The following is a 20,098-nucleotide window of genomic DNA, read 5'->3' on the forward strand; positions in this document are numbered from 1 at the left end:
GGAGGGAAGTGTCCCAGAGGGTCCGCTCCATGACGGGAACGGTTCTTCAATTAACGGAGCAAATATTGAAGCGCGATAGAAAAATAAAAATACCGCGGAGAGCAGCGGCAGCGGCGGGAAAGCGCGGGAGGCGCCATCTTAACTTGGAGGGGAAGAAGGAAAAGCGTGGGAGACGCCATTTTGATCCATCGGGGACGAAGGCAAAGCGTGGGAGGTGCCATCTTAGATCTTCAAGATGCCAAAGACTGGCGATATCACTGCCTTCGATAATGCAATAGAAGACTGGACCACGTATGTGGAAAGAGTCGAGGTATATTGCGAGGCAAACGAAATAGCCGATGAGAAAAAGGCATCGGTATTGCTAAATTTAATGGGCGCAAGAATGTACGGCCTATTGTGGGACCTGATTACTCCAGCCAAACCGAAGGCGAAGAGTTTAACGAAATTGTTGCTATCCTACAGGAACACCTAAATCCTACACCGCTGCCGATAGCAGAAAGATTTAAATTCCACAGGAGAAATCAGCATAAAAATGAGAGCAATGCTGATTACCTTACGGAACTACGCAAGCTATCAAAGCACTGCCAGTTCAGAGCAGGACTGGCAGATACCTTACGGGACAAATTTGTCTGTGGACTCCTGAGTGAAGGAACCCAGAAGAGGTTACTCTCAGAGAAAGAGCTGACGCTAGATAAGGCTTTCAGTGTGGCAGTATTGTACGAAGCAGCAGCAAGGGGAGCTGCAGAAATACAACAAAAGCCACAGGAATACGGCACCCATGAAATGACACGGGGATTTGCAAAATGTTATCGCTGCGGCAGAACAAACCATGACCAGAAGGACTGCTGGTCCAAGGACAAAATATGCAGGCAATGCGGAAAGATGGGACACATTGCACGAGTTTGCAGGTCTGGGAAGAAGACCAATGCCAACAAAAAGGCTACTAAGGAACCGTACAGGAAAGTACAAAAGATGACGGACAGTAGTTCCGAAGACCAGATGAGCAATAGTGAATCCGGGAACAAGAGACTAAGCTGTCTCAAACTTCACAACGTAATCGCAAAAGAGGATCACCGAACCATTTGGGTCACCCTCACGATAGCAGGGTCCCAAGTCAAAATGGAATTGGATACAGGATCAGCTCTAACCATCATGAATCGACGAGACTACGAGCGGCTATTCTCACACATACCCTTGAGAGAGACATCCATTGTCTTGAGGATGTATACGGGGCAAAAAGTATACCCCAGAGGAAAAATAAGGGTGCCTGTCGAATACAACAGCAAGAAAATACGGAAATTGTATCTCTACATTCTGCAAGATGGTGGACCACCGTTATTGGGACGTGAATGGATCAGAAAGATAAGTTTAGACTGGCACTCCATTCAGGCACTGACGGTGGCTGGTAAAAAGGATGACGACGTCACTCCTGGACGATTGTCAACAATCTTAGCTGACGCCAAAGAGGTATTTCAACAAGAACTGGGCACTCTTAAAGGCGTAACCGCCTCGATAAAAATAGAGGAGAATGCAATTCCCAAGTTTTTCAAAGCAAGACCGGTACCATATGCAATTCGCCCAGCCGTCGAGGCAGAGCTGGAGAATCTGGAGAAGGCAGGCGTGTTATCTAAGGTAGACTGGAGCGAGTGGGCGACACCCATTGTTCCCGTCATGAAGAAAACGTTAAACAATAAGTCTGAGGAGCCAAGGAAGGTTCCCATCTGTGGGGACTTCAAGGTGACGGTGAACCCAGTCCTTCACACAGTACAATATCCCCTTCCAAGGATAGAAGATATCTTCGCCTCACTATCTGGAGGGAAGCGTTTTACAAAAATTGACCTAGCACAAGCATATTTGCAGATGGAGGTTGAAGAATCCTCTAGGAAGTATCTCACGATAAACACTCACAAAGGTCTTTACCAGTATAATCGACTGGTATTCGGAGTAGCATCAGCTCCGGCGATATGGCAAAGAGCGATGGAACAAGTCCTGCAAGGGATTCCGGGGACTCAGTGTTACTTGGACGACATCCTAGTGACAGGTGAAGATGACAGTGAACACCTTGCCAACCTAGAGCAGGTGCTCGCTAGACTACGTGAACATGGGCTACGAGCCAATCGCCCTAAGTGTGAGTTTTTTAAGAAACAGATATCGTATTGTGGCCACGTGATTGATGAAGAGGGGTTGCATAAGTCCCCTGACAAAATTGAAGCGGTAGTTAAGGCTCCAGCGCCTGAAAATGTGTCGCAACTGAGGTCATTCCTCGGATTGGTGAATTACTACCATAAGTTTTTGCCGAATTTGTCCACAATTCTGCATCCACTGAACGCCCTACTACGAACGGGAGTAGCATGGAAATGGAGCGATAAATGTAAGCGGGCCTTTCAGAAGAGTAAGGACCTAATCACTTCAAGAGAAGTATTGGCTCACTACAACCCATCACTACTGATAAGACTGGCGTGTGATGCGTCTCCCTACGGTGTTGGGGCGGTACTGTCACATAAATTCCTTGATGGTTCAGAGAGGCCGATAGCTTTTGCGTCACGCTCGTTAACTTCAGCCGAGCATAACTACGCCCAGATTGACAGAGAGGCCCTCAGCCTGGTGTGGGGGGTGAAGAAGTTCAATCACTACCTGCACGGTCAGAAATTTACTCTACTAACTGATCATCAACCTCTCGTCTCCATTTTCAACCCTCAGAAGGGCGTACCGATAATGACGGCACAACGGCTACAGAGGTGGTCCCTTTTCCTAGGGGCACACCAATATGACATCGAGTACAAAGGAACTAAACAGCATGGGAATGCTGATGGATTGTCGCGCCTACCGTTGCCGACGGTGGAAGAAGAACTGGCAGTGGATCCAGTGGAGTTATTCCACTCGACTATAGTCGAATGTCTCCCTGTGACGAATGCAAACATAGAAAAGGAAACACGAAATGACCCGACACTCTCCTGGGTCTATGATTTAACGGTGAAGGGATGGCCAGCACATGGCAAACCACTGCTGCCAGCATTCTCGCCGAGAAGAGAGCAGCTGTCAGTGTGCAGAGGAACCTTGGTGTGTGGATCCAGAGTAGTAATTCCACCCAAATTGAAGGATAGAGTGCTCAATGAGCTTCATGAGGGTCATCTGGGAGGGGTAAAAATGAAGGACTTAGCCAGAGCGTTTGTGTGGTGGCTGGGAATCAATAGAGAAATCGAAGAGATGACCAAGAGCTGTACAGGATGCCAGAAGGTCCAAAACGCCCCACCACAAGCCCCTCTACATCCATGGGAGTGGCCCTCATCTCCATGGCAAAGGGTGCACATTGATTTTGCTGGTCCCTTTATGGACTCGATGTTTTTAATTGCGGTGGATGCACATTCAAAGTGGCCAGAGGTAATAAAAATGTCCTCAACCACCACAGAAAAAACTATCACAGTCTTACGAACCATATTCGCCAGGAATGGGCTGCCTGAACAGATTTGCTCTGACAATGGACCACAGCTTGTGTCTGAAGAGTTCCGGAGGTTCTTAAAGAACAATGGTGTTAAGCATTACACATCCGCCCCATATCATCCAGCCACTAATGGATTGGCCGAGAGGTTTGTTCAAACATTCAAGAAGGCTATCAAGGCAATGTGTAATGAAGATATACCCCTACAACACAAGGTGGATAACTTCTTGTTTGCCTACCGGAATGCGACACATGCAGTTACCAGCCAAACTCCAGCCATGATGTTCTTCAATCGAAGACTACGATGCCGCTTGGATTTGGTTAAGCCAAACGTCAGAAGAGATGTGGAGAACAGGCAGTTTCAGAATATGAATGAAAGGCCGACCAGGAGTTTTAAGATAGGTCAACCAGTTTTGGCCCGGGACTACCGCACAGAGAAATGGCAGCCAGGAACGATCTGTACACGGCAAGGACCTCTAATGTATACCGTGGACGTTGGAGAGAGCATTGTAAGACGCCATGCTGACCAGATTCTAGAGTCACTGGAAAACGTCAACTCCACACCACGATCTGATACACCTGGCGATGAAACCGAAGTACCAATTGCATCTACCGCAGAATCGGTGAATTTGGAAGCAGACGAACCAAACAACGACATTGATCCCGACTCAACCTTGCCAGAAGAACCTGATATCCCAAAGAGGCGTTATCCAGACAGAATCAGGAAGCCTCCTCAAAGACTGAACTTATAATTGCTTAACTTCAACCAATGTATCTAGCAACCGTAATTGTAATTGTAATTAGTTATTATTTAGTTGTTAAATGAATGTTATGTACTGTTTATCTAAAAGGGGAGGAATTGTTGTGTATGTACCTTTAAGGGAATAACTGGTCTCAGACTGCAGTACCGGCAGTGACCACCCCTGTATAAAAGGCCCTAGCAGGCTTCTGTAGTTTCAGTTTCCAGGTTGTCTCCATCCAGTAAAGACTTGTTATAATCAACTCCTGCAGTCCGTGTCTCAATTATACACGGACATAATAAAGACTAAACGTGGTCGTGATTTCCCGTGTGCAATTTGGGAGCTTGACTAATTTTATTTTACACTCTAGGGGATGGATTTTCTCAATGGAGACGTGCTGGAGGCAGGACTTCTGGTTTCCGGGTTTCAGTCCCGCCCCCAGCGATGTATGACCAATCCACGCTATTTTCCCTTGACTGACCTAATTAAGGAAAAGCCGGTGAGAGATGACGACAGCGTATGACGCTTCATCTGTCAAAGTTTTCGACATATGAATTGTCAGCGTTTGACAGCTTTGAGAAGCTGTCAAACACTGACAATCTCTGTTCTAAGGTGAGCCCTTGCACGCAGGCTCACTAAGGCCGCTCTCCTCAGCAGAAAGCAGATGGCTGCTGCATCTGAGAATGCAGCAGCCATTGTCATCTCTGCTGTTGAAATGAGGCACCTCCGGATCCCCAAGGGTTGAAGCCTGCAGGAAGAAGCAAAGGTAAGTAAACTTTTTCTCACACTTGACACTCACCTCTCATACTTACCTGTCCACACTTGCTTCTTGGCGAGATACTGTTGTAGCAAAGCCTCTGGAGAAGCAGTTAAACTCGGGCAGCAACTTCCTAATTTATACGTTTAACTGCGCTGATAGCCTCTCTGTTATTTTTACCGCAAAATCCGGGCCATGGAATCTTTTGACTGTCATTCCTGAATTAGCTTAAGTATAGTCATGGAAAAGACAGGTAACTAACCAACGTAACAGAAAATATCAGCCTTATGACATTAGACATTTCTAGTATAACAATCCCATTGGCCCAGGAATTTGGGTCCCAACGCGTGAGTATGCACTGGGTACTCACGCGTAGGCCCAACGAAAGTGCCAGTTTCGTGCATGCACTGCGCATGCGCAGGAAACCGGCACTTCCATTCCCCTGAAAGAAGGGGTTCAGTGGTCCAACCCGTGCGCTGGAGAGGCAGCGCATGCGCATTGAACTTACGTTTTTTTTGCAGGTTTTTCCGGGAGGTAAGGGTGAATTAATTAAAATTAAAACATTTTTTCCACAGGTTTATTATTTTTAAATACTTTAAAGAAAGGTAAGTTTATTTTTAGCCCCGTTAGAAAATGTAATTAATTTTTTCAAAAATTTAAATTATTGTTTGAAATAGTTATTTCATGTAATTTATAGTTATTTTAAAAATGTGATTTTTAAAACATTTATTTTAAGTTTTAGTGATGTTTTGGGGCTTATAGTATTTACAGGTTTGACAGCTCTTCCTGTCAAACTTATGAATGAAGCATTCCCTGCTACCATTGGCTCTCCATGGCCCACGTGATCCCAGGGGACGCATCGAACTAACTGCGCCCCTGGGATACGCAAGCACTGTGCACCGGCAGTTGGAGGAGGCCCAGGATCAGAATCCCACGGGGGCCCACAGCTCAACAGCTGGCACGCTAGTTAAGTGCCGGTCGGGGGCTTGCACCCACGGGAAGCCTCCGACCCGAATTTCTGGGCCATTAAGTATAATTTCCTAATAAGGTAATCTACAAAAATAATTTCTTTGTATTCGAGTACAGTACTCAACCCACCTTACCTATTAGAATCTGTATTTAAATACAGTAAGGCAAACTGGTTCAAGGTCCATTTCATCTGGTGCCACTCACTGAGAAACATGTATAACTTCAAAACAAGAAAATACAACCTTGGTTCCAGGATATTAAGTGTCTCTGGTAAAGTAGTTCCTGACAGTTTCAATATGATGCCCAGTAGACATGTTAACAGTTAAAACATCTACTTTAACTTGGCACGTAACTCTAGCATATCGAGCCTTTCTCTGCTCCATGAATGGTGACACTGATAATTCACATTGCATCCTTATGGAAGGATAGCAAAATACTGCAGATGTTGGAAATCCGAAATAACAACAGAAAATGCTGGAAAAACTCAGCAGGTCAGCCAACATCCGTGGAGAGAAATTTGAGTTGACGTTTCGGGTCGAACCCTTCTTCAAAACTGGAAAGAAAAGAAACTAGATTGAAGGCAGGGCTGCGATCGGACAAAAGAATAAAAGAAACAAAAGAAGTAAAAGAGATTAGAAGCTAGACGAGATGGTAATAGGCTGAGATTAGGTGTAAAGTGTACTGGCAGGGCAAAAGATAGCTGCCAGGTGTGAGAGAGAAACAAAAGGAAAGGGGGGGGGGGGAAAGGAGTGGAAAAATTACAAGAAAAAATGAAATGGGGGCCGAGCTTATGATCTGAAATTGTTGAACTCGATATTGAGTCCGGAAGGCTGCAGAGTGCCTAATCGGAAGATGAGGTGCTGTTCCTCGAGTTTACGTTGAGCTTCCGTGGAACAATACAAGAGGCCAAGGACGGTGAGGTCCGAGTGGGAATGGAGCGGTGAATTAAAATGACAGGCGACCAGAAGCTCGGGGTCACCCTTACGGTCTGAACGGGGGTGTTCCGCAAAGCGGTCACCCAATCTGCGTTTGGTCTCCCCAATGTAGATCCTTATGGAAGGACTGCTCAGCCCATACTCGACTTAACATTGCAAGGCAGTGCAAAGCTCTCGTAATAATTTATGGTTGAATGTAGGCAGTGTGTACAGCCTTTCACATTGTTGTCCAATACATTTGCCACAAGCCGCATGGCTAATTGAGAATCCAGATGTGGTTAATTGCGTTTTTGATTAGTAAATAAAAAGTGAGCAATAGACACTGTTGTTGGGCATGTGATGTCAATGCCCATATTCACACAGCATGCACACGTGCACCTTAACCTTTTTGTGGAGTTGGTGAAACAAAAAGCAGTGCATGTGAGTATTTTCTGACCAGTGCATGTGTTTTACTTTCTTGCTGTTTATTGGTTATCTACTAAATGCTGTGTAACGCCAACAGTATTGTATGGAGAGGGGCGCTGTCACCATGCTCAGTTCGACCAATCGGAATAACCGCTCCAGGCCAGCAGAACAAAGCTTGGCCAACCAACAGCGAGCCACTCCAACATGTCACGTCATGGCAAAGGACAAGCAGCGTGCAACCGTGCTCTGGATGGAGAGCAGGAGCAGATCTGGCACGGCACATTCTCAGCAGTCACTCTGATGAAGTCAAAGTACCGCTTGCAGGAACCTGGAAGCTGCACTAGCATACCTTCGTGACAGAATTCCAAATTTTGGTGAAAGAGAAAGACTGCAAAGTTTCGTACTGAATGCTGGTTGATATTTGTTAAGCAAATATACACATGAAGTAAATTTACCTGTGTGTGTAAGGCCTTTTCTACTTAAATTAGCGCATGTGGTTAAAACAGTGTGGCCGTAGCCATGCCTGTGGCTAGTCAGCGGGTTCGATTGTAAAACACTGCTTTATCAGCAGGTGACCTAAAATCTTTAAATAGAACACAGCATGTCATGCACAATCATTTCACAGGCTCCTTACAATAACAATCCCAATGTGCTTATATATGTTGTCGAAGAGTTGCTGGTGCCATCCTATTACTGGAAGTGTGCATAATGGAAAATGGCAACATGTGTAATTCTGCCTTCCCAGGATAATGTAGGATAGGTCAGTATCGCCTCAGAAATGTTGGCCCATATTTTCCGATGCCTACGGGTGTGTACGCGCTGTGTATGCACCTGTAGGGACATTGGAAATGCTGGTTTCAGGCATGCCAAGCGCATGTGCTGAAAACCGGCATTTCCGATCTCTCAAGAATGCTCTTGACAGATCAGACGCCTGCCCTGGAGAAGGGCCTCTGCAGGTGGATAGTTCTGCTTTCTGGAGAACCTCCGCCCACAGAAAACCCTTAGAAATCTTATGCCTGGTCAGCATAAGAGTTAAAAAAAAGTTTTTTCACTCATTTGTAATTTAAAAATACTTTTAAAAAAGGTAAGTTTATTTTTAGCCCTGTAAAACTAATTATTTTTTTCAAAAAATTAAATTTTTGTTTAAAATATTTAAGTTAATGTAATTTTAACTCATTTTAAAAACGTGATTTTTTAAACATTTATTTATTGTTTCAGTGTGTTTTTGGGGTGATCTCCGTTCATATATTTGACAGGTCTATCTGTCAAAAGTATGAAGGAAGATTCCCATCTCCTATTGGCTGGCCTGGCCCACGTGATCCCAGGGACGCTTGCGAACTGCCTGCACCCCTGGGATACGTGGGCCCTGCGCATTCCGACTGTGGAGAGGCCCAGGAGCGGAAGTGTCCGGACCTCGGGAGCCCTCAGGTAAGTTCGTAGATTTTTTTCCAATAGGAAGCATCCGCACACAGGAAGCCTCCTATCGGAAATGAGGGGCTGTTATTTATCCAAACTAATGCAGCTCAGTACTGTTACTACTTGTGAAGTGGAAAGCTGTCTTTTCTCCATTATGGGCACAAAGACAAAAGAACTTAAACCAAAGGAAAATACATGCTTCACACAAACTGAAACTTGAAATGAAAATTGTTTACTTTCTGTTAAATCATACGAGTAAAAGATGATTTGTTAAAACCAACATCATTAGAGAAGTTACATCATATTATTGCACAGTATGCAGCATGCAAACAAATATAACACAGAACTGCAAAATAAAGCAGATTCCCACAGGACTGAAGTTAATAGTAACACAGAAGACAATGGTCCTAATTTGTTGAGTATAACATGTAGGTTTCCTTAAAATACATGTAACGATTGCATGAAATAATTACATATTTGTACTGAAAGGCATTTATAAAAAAGTGAAGTATTTTAAGCCCAGCTGAATTTTCACCAAGTACATTCATTTTCAGTTATTAGGCTCCTCCCCAAATCTGAAGAAACAAGATGTCATCGAGTTCCTCAATCAATTGCAGTAAAATTTAAAAATTCATTTCGTCCAAAATTGAAACTCATCGTATCAAACTTCCTTTTACTCAATTTAAGGAAAACAAAGTAATGATGCACAGAGGAAGTCCAGTTAATAAACTTTTTGTTAGTGTACACATCATCTAAACAACACTGATGGACAACATTTTCATCCCATTTTGAAAACACAAATCAAGTAAGGCAATGATAGAGTAACTCTTCCAGCAACCTTGTGCTTTCCTTGTGAAGTAAGAAATCAAAATCTTATCAGAATTCTGTTTCTTAATGTTTTTGACTTAGTAAAATAAAAGGCAAAAGTTTAAATAATATATAAAAGTATCTATAAAAATGCCCAACTGAAGTCCAACCACACAACACTAATAAAAGCAGAAAATGCTGGAAATACACAGCTGGTCAGTCAGTATCTGTAAAAAGAAAGTTAACGTTTCGAGAACACTTCTGCAAAAGAAAGATATACACCTGAAATGTTAACCGATCTTTCCTTGTTACAGATGCTGACTGGCCTGCTGTCAATTTCTAATTAGTCACATTATTTCATAAGTTTGCATAAAAGCTGAACTCTTCTATTGAAAAGGAGTTAAATATAGAGATAAATGACATTATTACCTTTCAAAAACTTTGTCTCGGCTTTAGGTTCTAGCACCATTTGACTTCATGTGGGTGAAACTGGTGTTCACCTGTATGAACATGCTCCCAATTCGCTCATAACTTCAAGCTACTGGTGAAGACCAATTTCACCCCCCATTTTCCCCTCAGATGTTGGACCCCTCATAAAACTAACTAAAGGGGTTAAAAAATGGAAAATGAGAAAGATAATAAAAAGTAGAAGCACTGTAATTAAATTAAAAGTAATATGTCTGCACGCTGCTTTCCTCATTGGGATTTTTTACAAAGCGTGTTAAATTGTAATTAATAAATGAAATTAAATTCCATTACATTATGGCACAGTAACATTTTCATTTTAGCATCATGGCCTCAGATTTAGAATAAATCTGTAGCAGTATCAAGGCAGCAGAAGTCCGCTCGCTTATTTATATCTTCAGAAAAAGAACAATTAATTTCAAAATATTAAGGGCTGCAGCACAGCAATATTTTGTATTCGGTTAAATTAGCAGCTGAGATGGCGACTAAATGTGCGAAAGGAAAAAAAAACTCTTCCTATTTGTTAAATACTGTAGTCAATGAGGTATAAATTTTAACAGGAAAAAACTGGATCAGATTAATAAGAATGACTTTTTTTTAAAAAAGGAACATTTTGACAAAGTGTCAGAAAATGGCCCTATTGGCAAACCTCCAAATTACAGTGTAAACAATTTTCTATAAACTTTTTTTTATTGGTATGTCATCATAAACTTCAATTAAGAGGACTGGCCTTTGGCAATAAATCCTCAAGGGGGAATTTTAACTCTCCCCGCCTGGCATGAAAGGAGCAGGTAAAATGGAGCAGCTCCATTTCCCGCTCTGTTGCTGCTGATTCGCCATTTGCTGCTGGCTTGTAATCGGCTCCCATCGAACTCCGGCAGGAGCCTCCTTAGTAAATGTAAATCAGGGTCCCATGACCTTTCCCCGGCAGCATTCAAATAGGGCCGGGCAGTTAAAATCTGCCAGGCATCTGATGAAGACTCCAGTGGGGGATTGCTGGCTGCTCCGGTCGAGAGTTAAAATCGTCCCTTTAGTGCCCAGCAGATTTTAACAATGCAGAGGCCACTGTGGTTAACTTTACAAGCTACCTTTTCGTTATTAAGCTTTGGACACCTCAAAATGACCCACTAATTAATATTTGTGCATTTAGCGAGGAGAAACATCACACAGAATGTTCTCTCAATTTATTTTTCCCGTTTAGACATCAGATGATGTTTTATCTTCCACTATGTTAAATGTCTTAAAACCACTGACATTTATTCTAAAAATTAAACAAATAAATGACAATAGGGAATTAAAAACAGCTTCGAACTACAAGCTGCCCCAGTTCAGGGTCCCAGCAGCTTTGTTAGTCAATCACTCAGTTTTATTCAGAAACTGCAGGCACCAAACTTAAAGGGGACAGAAAAATTTACATTAGACGAAAAGCTGGTCTTTATATGTGAAGTCAAATATGTTCCAATTCCCAAGAGACAAACAAGAAATATATGTGGCATCAAAGTTGGTTTCCTGAATGTAAAGTGATTGCTGCCAGAGATCAGAATGTGCAATTAGACATGAGTGTTTGATTTATTTTTAACCAAACACCCATTGTGACAGTGGTTGTAAATCATTAGTAATTGGAAGCTGATTAAATGTTAACAGTATTTTTTTTAAAAACCTTTACTCAAAGTAGGCCCATAAATTTTTATGCTGCCCTTTGTGGCTTGCCAATACTTCGATGTGCATTAGCAATAGCTACTTCAGACTACATCACTAGACACCGTCGGTGAGCTGTCTAGTAAATGTCTACTTTAAGCTGAACATGATGATGAAAGAGTTACTTGACATTTCTTAAAATTGTCCTTATATAAATAGTATTCTCTGTGGGTACCCTGCAAGATACTACGCTGATGCAACTTATAGACCTGACCAGATAAAATCCACGCATTAAATCATTCCTTGTATGTTACGCAGTCAGTTCCATTCATTGTATAAATAACGTACAACAGTAACCAAGGGGTTTCTGGTTTTTAGAAGGTGAAATCATCAATAGATACTAAACACTGACAAAACTAGCCTGCACGTCAGTGAGGTGACTCAGGAATTTACGCAGTCACAAAATGCCATGCTCAGTGCCGTAATTATTTTTCATTATTGCAGAGACAAACTAAAACTGATCATCCTCTTGCCTTGAAAGCTCGCTTTCCAGTCAGTGACTTATGGCTTCTGCTGATCTGATCTTGTATCAGTTTATGTTGATTTCCCCAGTTTATTATAAAACCATTTAGAGCAAATAAACTTTCCAATGCAGATGAAGCTTACACTAATAAGGGAGCACTTTCTGCTCAAAATACTCATTTTAACTTGGTCCTAAAAGATATAGCAATAAATATATTCAATAGAGGCCAGAACTTACAAACCAACCTGAGAGCCAACTTTCAGTGACCTGGCTCTGGAAAGCTTTCTAACATTTAAGTCTATGGCAGTACCTAGCTAATGGAATGTTTTCTTGTGATTGGGTGTCTCTGGATCAGTTCCCAGGTTGTTCATTACTCTCACTGAAGTGAACAGTTCAGATCTGGAATGTACAATAGTTCCTCCTTGTAATTGAATTGATCACAGCGGTGGAGTAGGGAAGACATCGCAAAACATCTATCTCCGTGACAGCATGGAAAATGACATGTATTTATTACTCTACATTTTTTTAAGACCGGGCTGGAAGGAATACTTGGAACAGATAGTCCACCCCTTAGACTTTCCTCGTCCTTTAATGATGTTACAGTCAGTGTTGAATTTTAACCTGGCAAATTTGTATATATAACTTCACGAGCTAACCTATTAGAGATTCTTCAATAGTTCCAGTACAGGTACTGCAAAAATGGTCACTTTATAAAGATGAAATACTGTAAATATAACAAATTTCAGCACCTTACACTTAATCATGATCATGCATATTTATTAATTATTCTTAAGTTTATTTTTGTGGTCCCATGGGCAAAAAAAAAGCTTTCGGACATCTGCTTCCTGGCACAGCTATTGATTAAGCCCTGAATGGAGAGTCCTGAATGCATACACTTCCACTGTTAAGAAAGCTACATTTGTGTTTTTTCCCAAAACACATTTTGGTCCATGTAGAATTTGTTTCATCTTGTAAATGGCCAAGTCAGAAGCAGTTGGAATGAAATACTTTTCTCAATGCAATAAAAAATTAAATTTGAACAGTAGATTGAATACTACAATCTCCACATGTCGACAGGATAGAGATTAATCTGTTTAATAATCACGTCTAATCTGCTTCATGTACAACTGAACAGATGCTAACACGGGAGCCAATTGCTTCAACTTCTTCCTAAGCAATTAATCACCAAAAGAGTGTGTAGAAAATGTCAGCACTGTTCATTGCTTGCTCTCTCTCCATTTCTCTGTCACTAGACCTAAGCTTGTTTTTTGCCAAGACTGCTGACAATTGAATGGGTAAGCAAGTTCACAAATTTGTTGGGTGATGAATGTAAAATGTGATGGAAGAAGATAGTCTGGTTTTAGTGAAAATGGATAAGAGAAGCCTGGGCAGTTAAAATGCTAGCAAAATGGATTGTTGAAGTGCCACTGCTGAAGTGGGCTGAGTGAGTGGAGCAGATTGATAGCACAGAGCTGAATATAGAACAGAAAGGCCTTCTACAGTATTAATAAGACTTTTAACCATGGTTTAGTTTAGGAAACTCGAGGAATTTGGGAACTGGTGGAAGAGAATAGAGGAGTGAAAGATCATTGTGGCCTGATGCTAGTCCCAGTGGGTAATTCTTACTCGATAATTCTGGCAAGTATGTTATCCAAGGTGAATTGTGACTGAGTCTTGTTGATCCGAATGCTCAAAAAAGCTCTAGAGGCAGAAAGACAAACATTTAGTGTAACAGCTAATTCAAGAGTAAAAGCATTTTCTTGTATTGCAATTCATGCTATTCACATTTACAGTGTAAACTTTCAGAGAAACAGTCATATTTTGGTAGAATTTGTATATGCACAATGATGAGAAAAATGTCCTCAGGCTCCAGCATTTGCTCATAAGTGGAAGAGTTACAATGAACTTTAATTCAACTTAAAAAAAACTCAAAAATAAAAATGTAAACCTGAAAATATCAAGCAGATGGATCTAAAATAACCACAAATAAATAATATTGTTTACAGAAAACAGTCATTAATTTAATTATTTTCAAAAAATGATAATGGTAGATTAAAATTTTTAAGCTGTTCTTGAAAGAATGAGTTTATTTGCTTTCCATATTAATTTTAAGGCTACTGCGGAAAATTATACTGTTTGTTAATGGCCTCAGATTTTAAAAAACTAGACATTACATTGGCAGATAGTAAAGTGTATCAAACTGTAGTGCCTAAGTCACGCCTTCATGCATTTGGAACTGTGACTCAAGCACTGAATGCCAATGGTAGCTCAGTGTAACAGTTACTGACGTGACACCTATACGTTGTGACATGACACCCAAATGCAGCTTTTTCCTCCCTACTCTAAATTGTAAAAGTGTAAAGTCAATATTATCTTACTAAAAATATTACAAAAGAATTAAGATGTGAAGGTTAATATCTCCGTGTCTGGGTTATTCATTATTTGTGTGTAGAAGCATTTTTACTGCTTTGCTCTCTCTCAGGCCCTCAGAAGAATCTGTGTCAATTAACAAGACTTTTACTGATGCTCCAGTAACATTTGGCTGTCTCAAGCTGCAGTTGTTTCACAGCCTCTGACCATATAAATTTGCAATGGCAAATGAAAACTGGCTTAAGCAACCAAATTCGGGAATGAAACTGTGAGACAAGAATCAGATAGTTATATTACATTTCAGAGTTTGAAAATTGTGCATATTTTACTTAAAAAGCTGTTTCTGAAGTAAATGGGTTTCCAGTTCATATTGAACACTTTGTCACTCCTCTTCAAACCTTTTTGCTTTAGGTGGGGGAGAGAGAAACAGCACCTGGCACCTCTCTCATTGTCAAGAAATTATGCTTGACTTGAAACTCTCTCTGTTTGATGTTCACCAATTGAGTCTTTGGCATCTAAATGGTGCGAAATGTGCCAAGAGTGTTTTCGTAAACTGGTACACAAATCTTTCCCCCCCACCCCCAGATATTGACTATTGACGAAGGAGTGGTCTTTATAATGCTCAACAAGTGAACACTAAGAAGCTGACGTGGTTCTGATGACTGAAAGGGGCATTAGGAATTAATGGCAAAAAAGCAACAAACAAATCTTTCGATTGCGCTACCACAATAAATAATCAATGCAGACTGTAAACATTTCAAACTGTGCAAGTGAAAGAGAATCTTATTTTATATCGATGTTTTTTTTTAAAGCGAATAATGCATTCTAAGTTACCAACAACGTAAGATGCATGAGAATGCGTCAGTTTTCCAGATCATTTCCCATGAAGTAACACTGCAGCTCTATCTTCCTCTGCTTAACTCAGCTGTGTATTGAAAGGTTATCTCTGATGTTTCAAATAAAGGGCAGCTATGAAGTATGCTGGAATCTTCAGTCAGTTCACAGTTCATAAGTCGCCACTCTGAGGCTCAGGATTTCGTGTCCCCCTGTGCTGAGTCCTGCTTAATCTAGAAAACTTAGACACGACCTTTGACCTTGTCTTACTTGCTGGTTCCCCAGTTGGCTGTACATCACTGTGGAGATAAAAAAGATTATTAGTTTGCTGAAAAACACCAACGTTTTAATAATCTAAGCGCACAGTAAGTCACAGTTTAAAGTGGGTGTGGCAACCAGAAAAAGAGACATTTCTCTTGTTCACAACTTTCAATTCAGAACACCAACATTTTGAAGATACTATTGCCAAAAATAGTTCAGCGAGAGTTACTAATTAAAAATGTTTTCATCAGAGTTTCCTGAAGCCACATTTGCACACCACAAGAGACCAGTTATATGGCATACATGTGTCCACTTGACGTGGTCTACAAAAGAAAAATACTGCGGAAATCTGAAATAACAGAAAATGCTGAAAATATTGAAATGATGAAAGGTCATCGACCTGAAACGTTAACTTTCTTTCTCTCTCCACAGATGCTGCCTGAGCTGACATGGTCTACATGGACATGGTCTACATGTTGCTCTGACATAGAATCTGAGGTATAACTAGTTTAAGGCAGTGGCTCTCAGTAGAATTCAGTTTGTGAGAAATGATGTGAAACTACCTCAAGAAGCTAGTCTTGCATTATTTTGAAGCAGATGTAGTACGACTCCAACTGATGAGCAATGGCATTCTTAAACTTTAAGAACTTCCACTGACAGTAAGTAGTAAGCTCAGCATCAGCTGAACATAGGATCCTTAGAGCATGACCCTGATACTTATGGGAGCCAGGGAGAATGCGGGTGAGACCACAAACGTCTGAAGTACGCAGCAAGGCCGAGGACACAGAGGACCTGCCGATCTTAACAGAAGGATCTCATTAACCTCTTGTAGCTCCGCCTTCCACCCAGCAGCCGGCCAAATGGACAGCCTGGTCGGCGGTCAGATGGGAACACTAGCCTCAGGAGGCCGCAGCCAGGGACCCTTGGGGATGGCAATCGGTTGGGGTGGGGGGGGGTGAGTGGAGGCTGGAGATCGGGGCTGGGGAGGCTGAAGGCTTCCTTGAGGGGCCTGGGGAGAACTACTCCACCTGGCTCAAAAGGAGTGCTGAAACAGCCATTTATCTTGGGGAGCCGGCAGCTCCCCCCTCCATTTCACTGCCGAGTTTCCCTACCCCTGGGAAACCCATGCAGTAGCCTTTATTACCTCTAGACTTGACTATTCCAATGCTCTCCTGGCCAGCCTGCCATCTTCCACCTACATAATTTTGAGCTCATCCAAAACTCGCACCAAGTCCCGTTCACCCATCACCCCTGTGCTCGTTGACCTACATTGGCTCCCGGTCCGGCAATGCTTCAATTTTAAAATTCTCATCCTCGTTTTCAAATCCCTCCATGGCCTCACCCCTCTGTATCTTGGTAACCTCCTCCAGCCCTACAACCCTCCGAGATCTCTATGCTCCTCCAATCCTGGCCTCTTGTGCATCTATGATTTTAAACGCTCCACCATTGGCAGCCGCACCTTCGACTGCCTAGGCTGAGCACTGGAATTCTCTCTCTAAATCTCTCCGCCTCTCTCTCCTTCCTTAAGACGCTCCTTAAAACCTAGCTCTTTGACTTGGTCATCTGCCCTTTGTGGCTTGGTGTCAAATTCTGTTTGATTACACTTCTGTGAAGCGCCATGGGACGTTTTACTATGTTAAAGGCACTATATAAATTCAAGTTGTTGTTGTTGTTAACTTCAAATCGGGCTCCCAGTTGCACTGTAGAAGGACGATTTAAATATGATAATAAGCATCCCGCTTCTCCACAGTGGGACACTCTGATATCCCATGCACGGCAGGTTGGGGTCGCGCTCTGCACATTTAACTTTTTAACCCCCCCGACCCTCTCCCACTTGTCGTGTGGGGAAGTGAGGGGGGTGTTAATATCGAGGTCCATGTATCCATTGTGCCTCTAAGTCTTGCTACAGTGTTATTATCTAACAGAGTTGCTAAGATGTTACTGACCAATCCAGCAGTTTAGCAATGTGTGTTATTGCAATATTGATATATACGTTGTACCTCTGGCATGAAGAAAACATACCTTTTTCATGAACTAAACCATACTAGACAATGGTAGCAGTACTCTAAAGATCAAGTCTCAGTTTTAGTTAGGAATGAGTGCACTTGCTAAACATCATACAGCTGGGGCTATACTTCTTTCACTGAGGTGTAACCAATGTTGGGCAGGAGAAGTTAGAGAAAATGCACTGCCTTGGTTTCAGAACACCCTATAGTTTGCATCATAGCATTTCCACTTGCTAATTTATTTAATTGTTATGATTATGTATACTTGTTGAATATTTAAACAATAACAACAACTTGAATTTATATAGTGTCTTTAACGTAGTAAAACGTCCCAGGGCGCTTCACAGGAGCGTTATCAAACAAAATTTGACACCAAGCCACATAAGGAGATATTAGGAGAGGTGACAAAGAGGTAAGTTTTAAGGAGCGTCTTAAAGGAGGAGAGCGAGGTAGAGAAGCGCAGAGGTTTAGGGAGGGAATTCCAGAGCTTAGGGCCAAGGCAGCTGAAGGCATGGTCGCCAATTGTGGAGCGATTAAAATCAGGGAAGGGCAATGGGAGAAAAATTAGATGGAAGATTAGAGAAAGAAAAATCTGAATGCATCCTCCCTTTACCATAAAATTATACTAATTAATAGCGGTTAACTATGATAATAGAACAGCTGCAATAGTTTGTGCTGAAATATAATAAAATACAAACTATTTGAAATTTAAAATATAAACAATATGGAACACAAAACAGGTACTTCATTCTCAAACCATAAACTTGAATATAAATTGTGTGATTATGACCAAGATCTCAGCAATTTTCCACAATAGAATGTTTTTTTACCTTTTTGCCACTAAGCAATAGGCCTCTATTAATGAAACTAGCACAGGAACATATGCTCTGTAAACAATGATATAGGACTAAAAAACTAAATTTTATTTTCCATTAAAACCCCAATTTCCAATATGTGGCTACATTCCCTGCATTCTTTAAGATGATAAAATATGGAAGAATCACAGATCATTTAGCCCAGCAAGCCCATTCATTCTACACATCATGCACAACTGTCTCATCTCCTGAGAGAGAATGACTAATCACATGTAGAATACCAAAGCAAATTAAAATGTCTCCCTGACCCCCAAAGGCAACCTAGCAAACTCAAAAGATGCCAATCCAATTGTATGCAATTCAACCTTGGCCCAGTGTATTCCATGCATGACTCATCTAATCTCATCTACTCTCTCTTTGACTTGTCTATGATCACAGTTTCTAAATTAAAGAACCCGCTCACATACATTATCAATGCCTTTCAGCACTTTAAAGATCTGGATCATGATTCTTCTCAATCTTCTTTTCTCCAAGTTGAGTTTACAATAATTTCCAGTATAATTAAATACTGTAAGATACATCAATTATAAATGATAGAAAGTAAAATTAACACCATAGATTATGCAGTGAGCTCACCTGGATTTGGCTGTGGAAGGGCTCTCTCTACTCTATAAGGAATTTGTCAGTTAACTGGGTAGTTTAGTCGGACACACTGCTGGGTTATACATTTGTACTAATCTATACTCATAGAATAATTCCTTTATTGCTGCACTGTAGAAAAATGCCACTATATTTAGTTTTCTTTTCCTGAAGATTATGACCCAAGCTCTTTCAGGGACCCACAAATGCCAGCAACCTCTGTTGCCTTGCCAGATTGACCATTCTTCAGATGAAAGGCAAGACTAAGCATTGACAGACTATTTGAGTGTAGTACGCAGCACAGCAAATCCCGATCCTATCTGCACCCAACATCCACTTACACACAGGCTACCCAGCAAGGGTCACGGGATGACATTCAGAGGCAGAAATCCAAACTGATTTCCCCCCATTCGCTGAGACCAATTGTAGCACTCCAATCACTGTCTCAACTGAGATTCACTAACGGAGCACAGAATGAAGATTGGACCTCAGGCCCTCCTGGTCTGTGTGGCACAGTATCACACACAAAAATATTACAAATAAATATACCACGTATCACACCATTTGGTGCACTTATCCACTGAGCCTTGACAGGTGCTTCAAGCATTCCACGGTTATGATTGTGTGTCTTTGCATTCTTTATCCATCGCAATTACATGCTCAGTGTGAAAGCCTTGCGACCTTAATCTACAGGACATAGCATCAACACTGGCTCTTGGTATTGTGATGCTTATAAATTGGCAGTGAATCTTGATCAAGTTCATTGTTTTTATATCAGTTTTTATATCAATGGACCAGAAAGACCAGATGAGTAAATTTTAATACCAGTCTATTCCTACCAATGATAAACTGCAACAATTCTGTCAATTATATTTTCTCAGTAAGTTTAACAAAGGCAAATATGAATTTGAAATCATATACATCAATCACATGTGTTTTTGATATGCAAAATAAAAGAGTGACTTTGATGTATTACCTGCCCTCATGTGGGACATGGATTTCATTATGTAACTGTCAAATTTAAACAAAAGTAGTTTGAACTGCAGCATTACCTAGATTCACAGCTCTACAATCTCGCA

At 41.4% G+C, this 20,098-nt stretch overlaps 1 protein-coding gene across 6 annotated transcripts in view; it reads right to left on the minus strand.

Moving 5' to 3' along the window:
• Positions 1–8,871: 8,871 nt before the first annotated feature.
• snx29 (sorting nexin 29) overlaps positions 8,872–20,098 on the minus strand; it is an 880,052-nt gene continuing 868,825 nt past the window's right edge. For 5 of the 6 annotated variants that reach the window (XM_086000767.1, XM_086000763.1, XM_086000765.1 and 2 more), the window contains one exon: positions 8,872–15,597. In XM_086000767.1, the coding sequence (XP_085856893.1) occupies positions 15,471–15,597 (127 nt within the window). In that variant the 3' untranslated portion in view covers positions 8,872–15,470. The remainder of the gene's footprint in view (positions 15,598–20,098) is intronic. The other variant, XR_015079957.1, reaches the window with a different exon arrangement.

The sequence above is a fragment of the Somniosus microcephalus genome, chromosome 11 (genome assembly GCF_052327205.1).
Source record: "Somniosus microcephalus isolate GS21.2 chromosome 11, FLI_Smic_1.0, whole genome shotgun sequence".
Classification (NCBI taxonomy): domain Eukaryota; kingdom Metazoa; phylum Chordata; class Chondrichthyes; order Squaliformes; family Somniosidae; genus Somniosus; species Somniosus microcephalus.